A 12706-nucleotide genomic window follows, 5' to 3' on the forward strand; every position below is an offset into this window, starting at 1 on the left:
TTTTTATGGTCAAGTATAGCTGACACTTACCACAAAATATTCTTGAGAACTATAAGCTTGGTAAAGCCACATGTGCATTTTAAAGTTCTTTGATTTCACTTCTAAATGTCTTTTTGTATTCTTATTACAGGCATGCAAAGTAGCCAAAGGACACATGCAAAGTCGCCCAAGGACGCATACATGCAGACATTTGAATCATAGCTTGGATTTACTGACAGATTCTTTTCTTCGTGAATGCACCCCTACTTTTCTACGGTATTTGGTTTTGCTCAATGAGGACATTAAAAAAGCAAAGGTTTTAGGTATCAACTTTTTTGTAAATGATCAATTACCATGATAGTGAGTTTTTTGTCATCATGAAATGTTTTTCATAGGGGTGATAGACTAGAACAGTGCTCTTCAATCTTTTTTGGTGTGGTGAACCCTTGAAGTTGTTGTGACGAACTCATGCACCCTGTTTACTTAAAAGGTAAACTGAGATAAAAAGCGATATGAAAAATTGTTATGCATATCATTTTGTCAAATAACTCCAAGCATATGTTCGCAAATTTTCTATGAAACATTGGCGAAAAAATCATCACTCGATATCCAAACATCACCCGAATGTAACACAGACACTATCAAACTGGACACAGGTATAAACTATGGAAAAAGTTTACCTTGGTGTTGTACATGAGTTGAAACCTACATCTTTTTTCTAATATCTTGTAAGTCAAATATTAATGGTTCATTAAAAGTTTGTGATGCACCCTTGTATACCGTTTCGTACTGGTGCACCCCATGCATGTTTTGGTGCATCTTGCACACCGGTTGAAGAGCATTGGACTAGAATGGTGTACATAATTTGTTGCCTATAACTATCCTGCATTGCTGTGCTGTTTATGTTTGGCCCGGAAACAAATTTTCATGGTCAAGTGTAGCTGACACTTGCCTCACAATATTCTTGAGAACTATATGCTTGGTAAAGCCACCTGTGCATTTTAAACTTTGATTTCACTTCTAAATGTCTGTTTGTATTCTTATTACAGGTGTGCAAAGTAGCCAAAGGACACATACATACAGACATTTGAATCATAGCTTGGATTTACTGACAGATTCTTTTCTTCGTGAATGCACCCCTACATTTATACAGTATTTGGTTTTGCTCTATAAGGACATTAAAAAAGCAATGGTTTTAGGTATAAACCTTTTTGCAAATGATCAATTACCATGATAGTGAGTTTTTTGTCATCATGAAATCTTTTTCACCAGGGTTGATAGACTAGAATGGCATACATAATTTTGTTTTTTATAACTAGCCTGCATTGCTGTGCTGTTTATGTTTGGCCCGGAAACAAATTTTCATGGTCAAGTGTAGCTGACACTTGCCACAAAATATTCTTGAGAACTTTAAGCTTGGTAAAGCCACATGTGCATTTTAAACTTTGATTTCACTTCTAAATGTCTTTTTGTATTCTTATTCCAGGCGAGCAAAGTCGCCAAAGGACGCATACATACAGACATTTGAATCATAGCTTGGATTTACTGACAGATTCTTTTCTTCGTGAATGCACCCCTACATTTATACGGTATTTGGTTTTGCCCTATAAGGACATTAAAAAAGCAATGGTTTTAGGTATCAACTTTTTTGCAAATGATCAATTACCATGATATTTGGTTTTTTGTCATCATAAAATCTTTTTCACCAGGGGTGATAGACTAGAATGGCATACATAATTTTGTTGTTTATAACTAGCCTGCATTGCTGTGCTGTTTATGTTTGGCCCGGAAACAAATTTTGATGGTCAAGTGTAGCTGACACTTGCCACAAAATATTCTTGAGAACTATATGCTTGGTAAAGCCACATGTGCATTTTAAACTTTGATTTCACTTCTAAATGTCTGTTTGTATTCTTATTACAGGCGTGCAAAGTAGCCAAAAGACACATACATACAGACATTTGAATCATAGCTTGGATTTACTGACAGATTCTTTTCTTCGTGAATGCACCCCTACATTTATATGGTATTTGGTTTTGCAATATAAGACATTAAAAAAGCAATGGTTTTAGGTATCAACTTTTTTGCAAATGATCAATTACCATGATAGTGAGTTTTTTGTCATCATGAAATCTTCTTCACCAGGGGTGATAGACTAGAATGGCATACATAATTTTGTTGTTTATAACTAGCCTGCATTGCTGTGCTGTTTATGTTTGGCCCGGAAACAAATTTTCATGGTCAAGTGTAGCTGACACTTGCCACAAAATATTCTTGAGAACTATAAGCTTGGTAAAGCCACATGTGCATTTTAAACTTTGATTTCACTTCTAAATGTCTTTTTGTATTCTCTTTACAGGCGTGCAAGGTCGCCAAAGGACACATACATGCAGACATTTGAATCATAGCTTGGATTTACTGACAGATTCTTTTCTTCGTGAATGCACCCCTACATTTATACGGTATTTGGTTTTGCTCTATGAGGACATTAAAAAGCAATGGTTTTAGGTATAAACTTTTTTGCAAATGATCAATTACCATGATAGTGAGTTTTTTGTCATCATGAAATCTTCTTCACCAGGGGTGATAGACTAGAATGGCATACATAATTTTGTTGTTTATAACTAGCCTGCAATGCTGTGCTGTTTATGTTTGGCCCGGAAACAAATTTTCATGGTCAAGTGTAGCTGACACTTGCCACAAAATATTCTTGAGAACTATAAGCTTGGTAAAGCCACATGTGCATTTTAAACTTTGATTTCACTTCTAAATGTCTTTTTGTATTCTCTTTACAGGCGTGCAAGGTCGCCAAAGGACACATACATGCAGACATTTGAATCATAGCTTGGATTTACTGACAGATTCTTTTCTTCGTGAATGCACCCCTACATTTATACGGTATTTGGTTTTGCTCTATAAGGACATTAAAAAAGCAATGGTTTTAGGTATAAACTTTTTTACAAATGATCAATTACCATGGTAGTGAGTTTTTTGTCATCATAAAATCTTTTTCACCAGGGGTGATAGACTAAAATGGCATACATAATTTTGTTGTTTATAACTAGCCTGCATTGCTGTGCTGTTTATGTTTGGCCCGGAAACAAATTTTCATGGTCAACTGTAGCTGACACTTGCCACAAAATATTCTTGAGAACTATATGCTTGGTAAAGCCACCTGTGCATTTTAAACTTTGATTTCACTTCTAAATGTCTGTTTGTATTCTTATTACAGGTGTGCAAAGTAGCCAAAGGACACATACATACAGACATTTGAATCATAGCTTGGATTTACTGACAGATTCTTTTCTTCATGAATGCACCCCTACATTTATACGGTATTTGGTTTTGCTCTATAAGGACATTAAAAAAGCAATGGTTTTAGGTATAAACCTTTTTGCAAATGATCAATTACCATGATAGTGAGTTTTTTGTCATCATGAAATCTTTTTCACCAGGGGTGATAGACTAGAATGGCATACATAATTTTGTTGTTTATAACTAGCCTGCATTGCTGTGCTGTTTATGTTTGGCCCAGAAACAAATTTTTATGGTCAAGTATAGCTGACACTTACCACAAAATATTCTTGAGAACTATAAGCTTGGTAAAGCCACATGTGCATTTTAAACTTTGATTTCACTTCTAAATGTCTTTTTGTATTCTTATTACAGCCATGCAAAGTAGCCAAAGGACACATGCAAAGTCGCCCAAGGACGCATACATGCAGACATTTGAATCATAGCTTGGATTTACTGACAGATTCTTTTCTTCATGAATGCACCCCTACATTTATACGGTATTTGGTTTTGCTCTATAAGGACATTAAAAAAGCAATGGTTTTAGGTATCAACTTTTTTGCAAATGATCAATTACCATGATAGTGAGTTTTTTGTCATCATGAAATCTTTTTAACCAGGGGTGATAGACTAGAATGGCATACATAATTTTGTTGTTTATAACTAGCCTGCATTGCTGTGCTGTTTATGTTTGGCCCGGAAACAAATTTTCATGGTCTAGTGTAGCTGACACTTGCCACAAAATATTGTTGAGAACTATAAGCTTGGTAAAACCACATGTGCATTTTAAACTTTGATTTCACTTCTAAATGTCTTTTTGTATTCTCTTTACAGGCGTGCAAAGTCGCCAAAGGACACATACATGCAGACATTTGAATCATAGCTTGGATTTACTGACAGATTCTTTTCTTCGTGAATGCACCCCTACATTTATATGGTATTTGGTTTTGCAATATAAGACATTAAAAAAGCAATGGTTTGAGGTATAAACTTTTTTGCAAATGATCAATTACCATGATAGTGAGTTTTTTGTCATCATGAAATCTTTTTTACCAGGGGTGATAGACTAGAATGGCATGCATAATGTTGTTGTTTATAACTAGCCTGCATTGCTGTGCTGTTTATGTTTGGCCCGGAAACAAATTTTGATGGTCAAGTGTAGCTGACACTTGCCACAAAATATTCTTGGGAATTATAAGCTTGGTAAAGCCACATGTGCATTTTAAACTTTGATTTCACTTCTAAATGTCTTTTTGTATTCTTATTACAGGCGTGTAAAGTCGCCAAAAGACACATACATGCAGACATTTGAATCATAGCTTGGATTTACTGACAGATTCTTTTCTTCGTGAATGCACCCCTACATTTATATGGTATTTGGTTTTGCTCTATAAGGACATTAAAAAAGCAATGGTTTTAGGTATAAACTTTTTTGCAAATGATCAATTACCATGATGGTGAGTTTTTTGTCATCATGAAATCTTTTTTACCAGGGGTGATAGACTAGAATGGCATGCATAATTTTGTTGTTTATATCTAGCCTGCATTGCTGTGCTGTTTATGTTTGGCCCGGAAACAAATTTTCATGGTCAAGTGTAGCTGACACTTGCCACAAAATATTCTTGAGAACTATAAGCTTGGTAAAGCCACATGTGCATTTTAAACTTTGATTTCACTTCTAAATGTCTTTTTGTATTCTTATTACAGGCGTGCAAAGTCGCCAAAGGACACATACATACACACATTTGAATCATAGCTTGGATTTACTGACAGATTCTTTTCTTCGTGAATGCACCCCTACATTTATACGGTATTTGGTTTTGCTCTATGAGGACATTAAAAAGCAATGGTTTTAGGTATAAACTTTTTTGCAAATGATCAATTACCATGATAGTGAGTTTTTTGTCATCATGAAATCTTCTTCACCAGGGGTGATAGACTAGAATGGCATACATAATTTTGTTGTTTATAACTAGCCTGCAATGCTGTGCTGTTTATGTTTGGCCCGGAAACAAATTTTCATGGTCAAGTGTAGCTGACACTTGCCACAAAATATTCTTGAGAACTATAAGCTTGGTAAAGCCACATGTGCATTTTAAAGTTCTTGGATTTCACTTCTAAATGTCTTTTTGTATTCTTATTACAGGCGTGAAAAGTCGCCAAGGACACATACATACAGACATTTGAATCATAGCTTGGATTTACTGACAGATTCTTTTCTTCGTGAATGCACCCCTACATTTATACGGTATTTGGTTTTGCTCTATAAGGACATTAAAAAAGCAATGGTTTTAGGTATAAACTTTTTTGCAAATGATCAATTACCATGGTAGTGAGTTTTTTGTCATCACAAAATCTTTTTCACCAGGGGTGATAGACTAGAATGGCATACATAATTTTGTTGTTTATAACTAGCCTGCATTGCTGTGCTGTTTATGTTTGGCCCGGAAACAAATTTTCATGGTCAAGTGTAGCTGACACTTGCCACAAAATATTCTTGAGAACTATAAGCTTGATAAAGCCACATGTGCATTTTAAACTTTGATTTCACTTCTAAAAGTATTTTTGTATTCTTATTACAGGCGTGCAAAGTCGCCAAAGGACACATACATACAGACATTTGAATCATAGCTTGGATTTACTGACAGATTCTTTTCTTCGTGAATGCACCCCTACATTTATACGGTATTTGGTTTTGCTCTATAAGGACATTAAAAAAGCAATGGTTTTAGGTATAAACTTTTTTACAAATGATCAATTACCATGGTAGTGAGTTTTTTGTCATCATAAAATCTTTTTCACCAGGGGTGATAGACTAGAATGGCATACATAATTTTGTTGTTTATAACTAGCCTGCATTGCTGTGCTGTTTATGTTTGGCCCAGAAACAAATTTTCATGGTCAAGTGTAGCTGACACTTGCCACAAAATATTCTTGAGAACTATAAGCTTGGTAAAGCCACATGTGCATTTTAAACTTTGATTTCACTTCTAAAAGTATTTTTGTATTCTTATTACAGGCGTGCAAAGTCGCCAAACGACACATACATACAGACATTTGAATCATAGCTTGGATTTACTGACAGATTCTTTTCTTCGTGAATGCACCCCTACATTTATACGGTATTTGGTTTTGCTCTATAAGGACATTAAAAAAGCAATGGTTTTAGGTATAAACTTTTTTGCAAATGATCAATTACCATGATAGTGAGTTTTTTGTCAGCATGAAATCTTTTTTACCAGCGGTGATAGACTAGAATGGCATACATAATTTTGTTGTTTATAACTAGCCTGCATTGCTGTGCTGTTTATGTTTGGTCCAGAAACAAATTTTTATGGTCAAGTATAGCTGACACTTACCACAAAATATTCTTGAGAACTATAAGCTTGGTAAAGCCACATGTGCATTTTAAACTTTGATTTCACTTCTAAATGTCTTTTTGTATTCTTATTACAGGCATGCAAAGTAGCCAAAGGACACATGCAAAGTCGCCAAAGGACGCATACATGCAGACATTTGAATCATAGCTTGGATTTACTGACAGATTCTTTTCTTCATGAATGCACCCCTACATTTATGCGGTATTTGGTTTTGCTCTATAAGGACATTAAAAAAGCAATGGTTTTAGGTATCAACTTTTTTGCAAATGATCAATTACCATGATAGTGAGTTTTTTGTCATCATGAAATCTTTTTAACCAGGGGTGATAGACTAGAATGGCATACATAATTTTGTGGTTTATAACTAGCCTGCATTGCTGTGCTGTTTATGTTTGGCCCGGAAACAAATTTTCATGGTCAAGTGTAGCTGACACTTGCCACAAAATATTCTTGGGAATTATAAGCTTGGTAAAGCCACATGTGCATTTTAAACTTTGATTTCACTTCTAAATGTCTTTTTGTATTCTTATTACAGGCGTGTAAAGTCGCCAAAAGACACATACATGCAGACATTTGAATCATAGCTTGGATTTACTGACAGATTCTTTTCTTCGTGAATGCACCCCTACATTTATATGGTATTTGGTTTTGCAATATAAGACATTAAAAAAGCAATGGTTTGAGGTATAAACTTTTTTGCAAATGATCAATTACCATGATAGTGAGTTTTTTGTCATCATGAAATCTTTTTTACCAGGGGTGATAGACTAGAATGGCATGCATAATGTTGTTGTTTATAACTAGCCTGCATTGCTGTGCTGTTTATGTTTGGCCCGGAAACAAATTTTCATGGTCAAGTGTAGCTGACACTTGCCACAAAATATTGTTGAGAACTATAAGCTTGGTAAAGCCACATGTGCATTTTAAACTTTGATTTCACTTCTAAATGTCTTTTTGTATTCTTATTACAGGCGTGAAAAGTCGCCAAAGGACACATACATACAGACATTTGAATCATAGCTTGGATTTACTGACAGATTCTTTTCTTCGTGAATGCACCCCTACATTTATACGGTATTTGGTTTTGCTCTATGAGGACATTAAAAAGCAATGGTTTTAGGTATAAACTTTTTTGCAAATGATCAATTACCATGATAGTGAGTTTTTTGTCATCATGAAATCTTCTTCACCAGGGGTGATAGACTAGAATGGCATACATAATTTTGTTGTTTATAACTAGCCTGCATTGCTGTGCTGTTTATGTTTGGCCCGGAAACAAATTTTGATGGTCAAGTGTAGCTGACACTTGCCACAAAATATTCTTGAGAACTATAAGCTTGGTAAAGCCACATGTGCATTTTAAAGTTCTTTGATTTCACTTCTAAATGTCTTTTTGTATTCTTATTACAGGCGTGCAAAGTCACCAAAGGACACATACATACAGACATTTGAATCATAGCTTGGATTTACTGACAGATTCTTTTCTTCGTGAATGCACCCCTACATTTATACGGTATTTGGTTTTGCTCTATAAGGACATTAAAAAAGCAATGGTTTTAGGTATAAACTTTTTTACAAATGATCAATTACCATGGTAGTGAGTTTTTTGTCATCATAAAATCTTTTTCACCAGGGGTGATAGACTAGAATGGCATACATAATTTTGTTGTTTATAACTAGCCTGCATTGCTGTGCTGTTTATGTTTGGCCCAGAAACAAATTTTCATGGTCAAGTGTAGCTGACACTTGCCACAAAATATTCTTGAGAACTATAAGCTTGGTAAAGCCACATGTGCATTTTAAACTTTGATTTCACTTCTAAAAGTATTTTTGTATTCTTATTACAGGCGTGCAAAGTCGCCAAACGACACATACATACAGACATTTGAATCATAGCTTGGATTTACTGACAGATTCTTTTCTTCGTGAATGCACCCCTACATTTATACGGTATTTGGTTTTGCTCTATAAGGACATTAAAAAAGCAATGGTTTTAGGTATAAACTTTTTTGCAAATGATCAATTACCATGATAGTGAGTTTTTTGTCAGCATGAAATCTTTTTTACCAGCGGTGATAGACTAGAATGGCATACATAATTTTGTTGTTTATAACTAGCCTGCATTGCTGTGCTGTTTATGTTTGGTCCAGAAACAAATTTTTATGGTCAAGTATAGCTGACACTTACCACAAAATATTCTTGAGAACTATAAGCTTGGTAAAGCCACATGTGCATTTTAAACTTTGATTTCACTTCTAAATGTCTTTTTGTATTCTTATTACAGGCATGCAAAGTAGCCAAAGGACACATGCAAAGTCGCCAAAGGACGCATACATGCAGACATTTGAATCATAGCTTGGATTTACTGACAGATTCTTTTCTTCATGAATGCACCCCTACATTTATGCGGTATTTGGTTTTGCTCTATAAGGACATTAAAAAAGCAATGGTTTTAGGTATAAACTTTTTTGCAAATGATCAATTACCATGATGGTGAGTTTTTTGTCATCATGAAATCTTTTTTACCAGGGGTGATAGACTAGAATGGCATGCATAATTTTGTTGTTTATATCTAGCCTGCATTGCTGTGCTGTTTATGTTTGGCCCGGAAACAAATTTTCATGGTCAAGTGTAGCTGACACTTGCCACAAAATATTCTTGAGAACTATAAGCTTGGTAAAGCCACATGTGCATTTTAAACTTTGATTTCTCTTCTAAATGTCTTTTTGTATTCTTATTACAGGCGTGCAAAGTCGCCAAACGACACATACATACAGACATTTGAATCATAGCTTGGATTTACTGACAGATTCTTTTCTTCGTGAATGCACCCCTACATTTATACGGTATTTGGTTTTGCTCTATGAGGACATTAAAAAGCAATGGTTTTAGGTATCAACTTTTTTGCAAATGATCAATTACCATGATAGTGAGTTTTTTGTCATCATGAAATCTTCTTCACCAGGGGTGATAGACTAGAATGGCATACATAATTTTGTTGTTTATAACTAGCCTGCAATGCTGTGCTGTTTATGTTTGGTCCGGAAACAAATTTTCATGGTCAAGTGTAGCTGACACTTGCCACAAAATATTCTTGAGAACTATAAGCTTGGTAAAGCCACATGTGCATTTTAAAGTTCTTTGATTTCACTTCTAAATGTCTTTTTGTATTCTTATTACAGGCGTGAAAAGTCGCCAAAGGACACATACATACAGACATTTGAATCATAGCTTGGATTTACTGACAGATTCTTTTCTTCGTGAATGCACCCCTACATTTATACGGTATTTGGTTTTGCTCTATAAGGACATTAAAAAAGCAATGGTTTTAGGTATAAACTTTTTTACAAATGATCAATTACCATGGTAGTGAGTTTTTTGTCATCACAAAATCTTTTTCACCAGGGGTGATAGACTAGAATGGCATACATAATTTTGTTGTTTATAACTAGCCTGCATTGCTGTGCTGTTTATGTTTGGCCCGGAAACAAATTTTCATGGTCAAGTGTAGCTGACACTTGCCACAAAATATTCTTGAGAACTATAAGCTTGATAAAGCCACATGTGCATTTTAAGCTTTGATTTCACTTCTAAAAGTATTTTTGTATTCTTATTACAGGCGTGCAAAGTCGCCAAAGGACACATACATACAGACATTTGAATCATAGCTTGGATTTACTGACAGATTCTTTTCTTCGTGAATGCACCCCTACATTTATACGGTATTTGGTTTTGCTCTATAAGGACATTAAAAAAGCAATGGTTTTAGGTATAAACTTTTTTGCAAATGATCAATTACCATGACAGTGAGTTTTTTGTCATCATGAAATCTTCTTCACCAGGGGTGATAGACTAGAATGGCATACATAATTTTGTTGTTTATAACTAGCCTGCATTGCTGTGCTGTTTATGTTTGGCCCGGAAACAAATTTTGATGGTCAAGTGTAGCTGACACTTGCCACAAAATATTCTTGAGAACTATAAGCTTGGTAAAGCCACATGTGCATTTTAAAGTTCTTTGATTTCACTTCTAAATGTCTTTTTGTATTCTTATTACAGGCGTGCAAAGTCGCCAAAGGACACATACATACAGACATTTGAATCATAGCTTGGATTTACTGACAGATTCTTTTCTTCGTGAATGCACCCCTACATTTATACGGTATTTGGTTTTGCTCTATAAGGACATTAAAAAAGCAATGGTTTTAGGTATAAACTTTTTTACAAATGATCAATTACCATGGTAGTGAGTTTTTTGTCATCATAAAATCTTTTTCACCAGGGGTGATAGACTAGAATGGCATACATAATTTTGTTGTTTATAACTAGCCTGCATTGCTGTGCTGTTTATGTTTGGCCCGGAAACAAATTTTCATGGTCAAGTGTAGCTGACACTTGCCACAAAATATTCTTGAGAACTATAAGCTTGGTAAAGCCACATGTGCATTTTAAACTTTGATTTCACTTCTAAAAGTCCTTTTGTATTCTTATTACAGGCGTGCAAAGTCGCCAAAGGACACATACATACAGACATTTGAATCATAGCTTGGATTTACTGACAGATTCTTTTCTTCGTGAATGCACCCCTACATTTATATGGTATTTGGTTTTGCTCTATAAGGACATTAAAAAAGCAATGGTTTTAGGTATAAACTTTTTTACAAATGATCAATTACCATGGTAGTGAGTTTTTTGTCATCATAAAATCTTTTTCACCAGGGGTGATAGACTAGAATGACATACATAATTTTGTTGTTTATAACTAGCCTGCATTGCTGTGCTGTATATGTTTGGCCCCGAAACAAATTTTCATGGTCAAGTGTAGCTGACACTTGCCCCAAAATATTTTTGAGAACTATAAGCTTGGTAAAGCCACATGTGCATTTTAAACTTTGATTTCACTTCTAAATGTCTATTTGTATTCTTATTACAGGTGTGCAAAGTAGCCAAAGGACACATACATACAGACATTTGAATCATAGCTTGGATTTACTGACAGATTCTTTTCTTCGTGAATGCACCCCTACATTTATACGGTATTTGGTTTTGCTCTATTGGTTTTAGGTATCAACTTATTTGCAAATGATCAATTACCATGATAGTGAGTTTTTTGTCATCATGAAATCTTTTTTACCAGGGGTGAGCCTGCATTGCTGTGCTATTTATGTTTGGCCCGGAAACAAATTTTGATGGTCAAGTGTAGCTGACACTTGCCACAAAATATTCTTGAGAACTATAAGCTTGGTAAAGCCACATGTGCATTTTTAAGTTTGATTTCACTTCTAAATGTTTTTTTGTATTCTTATTACAGGCGTGCAAAGTAGCCGAAGGATACATATGCTAAACCCAGGGGTTCCGCATCTTTTTCTTCGCTGTAAGTTTTTAAAGCTGTGTAATTGAAACCCGTCATAAAACATACTTTGCAAATTTATACTCTTTAAGCCACATGTGTGTATAGTACTGGGATTGTGTCTTTCTGTTTTTCATTTCTGGGTTAATGTGTTGGTCTCAGAAGTTAACATTTGATAAGACATGTTACATTTAAATTCAAGCTGTTGTTTTTATGTTTTGTTTCAAACAGGCTTACTTATGTGGATACAAACCCCTATCCTTTCAGCACCAATTGTTGTTTCTACTTTGTATTTGTAGTCTAATTGCTGTATATGTTCATTTGTGTGTCCCTTGATTTCACAAACCTGCCTGCTTGAAAATATTTGACATTGCATCGCTTCAGACAGTAAGGTTGCTGAAATAGTTTTAATAGAAGGTGTGTTTTGTAGAAGGCATGCTTCCAGTAAATGAAATGTCATTTTTTAGTCGATACTATTTTGTATGTTTTCGCTTGTGTTCAAAATTCTGTTGCATGTTTTTGGCGTGAATAAAGTTTTCTTCTAGATCGGTCAGTGTTGTTTTGCATTTTGTAAAGTATCTCTTGATTATGTTTGCGTTGTTTCTTGAGAAGGCAGGTAGAGATTGATTTAAACATAGAATCAAAGGAATCCATAAAATCACATGTAACCGTTGAGATTTGTCAAAAATGTTTGTTTACAAGC

The 12706-nt window shown here is 34.8% G+C and overlaps 1 protein-coding gene across 1 annotated transcript; it reads left to right on the forward strand.

Annotated features, from left to right (window-relative positions):
• The first annotated feature begins 653 nt into the window (after window positions 1-653).
• LOC145224060 (uncharacterized) lies at window positions 654-12204 on the forward strand. The gene is made up of 19 exons (XM_080090488.1): window positions 654-707; window positions 1029-1568; window positions 2339-2441; window positions 2775-3314; window positions 3649-3773; window positions 4981-5083; window positions 5420-5521; window positions 5856-5958; window positions 6293-6395; window positions 6730-6854; window positions 7625-7727; window positions 8064-8603; window positions 8938-9062; window positions 9397-9499; window positions 9836-9938; window positions 10273-10815; window positions 11587-11689; window positions 11791-11897; window positions 11965-12204. Exons 5-8 carry the CDS (start codon window positions 3749-3751, stop codon window positions 5902-5904), a joined length of 279 nt encoding a protein of 92 aa, XP_079946614.1. The 5' UTR covers window positions 654-707; window positions 1029-1568; window positions 2339-2441; window positions 2775-3314; window positions 3649-3748; the 3' UTR covers window positions 5905-5958; window positions 6293-6395; window positions 6730-6854; window positions 7625-7727; window positions 8064-8603; window positions 8938-9062; window positions 9397-9499; window positions 9836-9938; window positions 10273-10815; window positions 11587-11689; window positions 11791-11897; window positions 11965-12204.
• Window positions 12205-12706: the final 502 nt, after the last annotated feature.

This window comes from Phallusia mammillata, chromosome 4, assembly GCF_965637545.1.
Source record: "Phallusia mammillata chromosome 4, kaPhaMamm4.hap1.1, whole genome shotgun sequence".
Lineage (NCBI taxonomy): Eukaryota > Metazoa > Chordata > Ascidiacea > Phlebobranchia > Ascidiidae > Phallusia > Phallusia mammillata.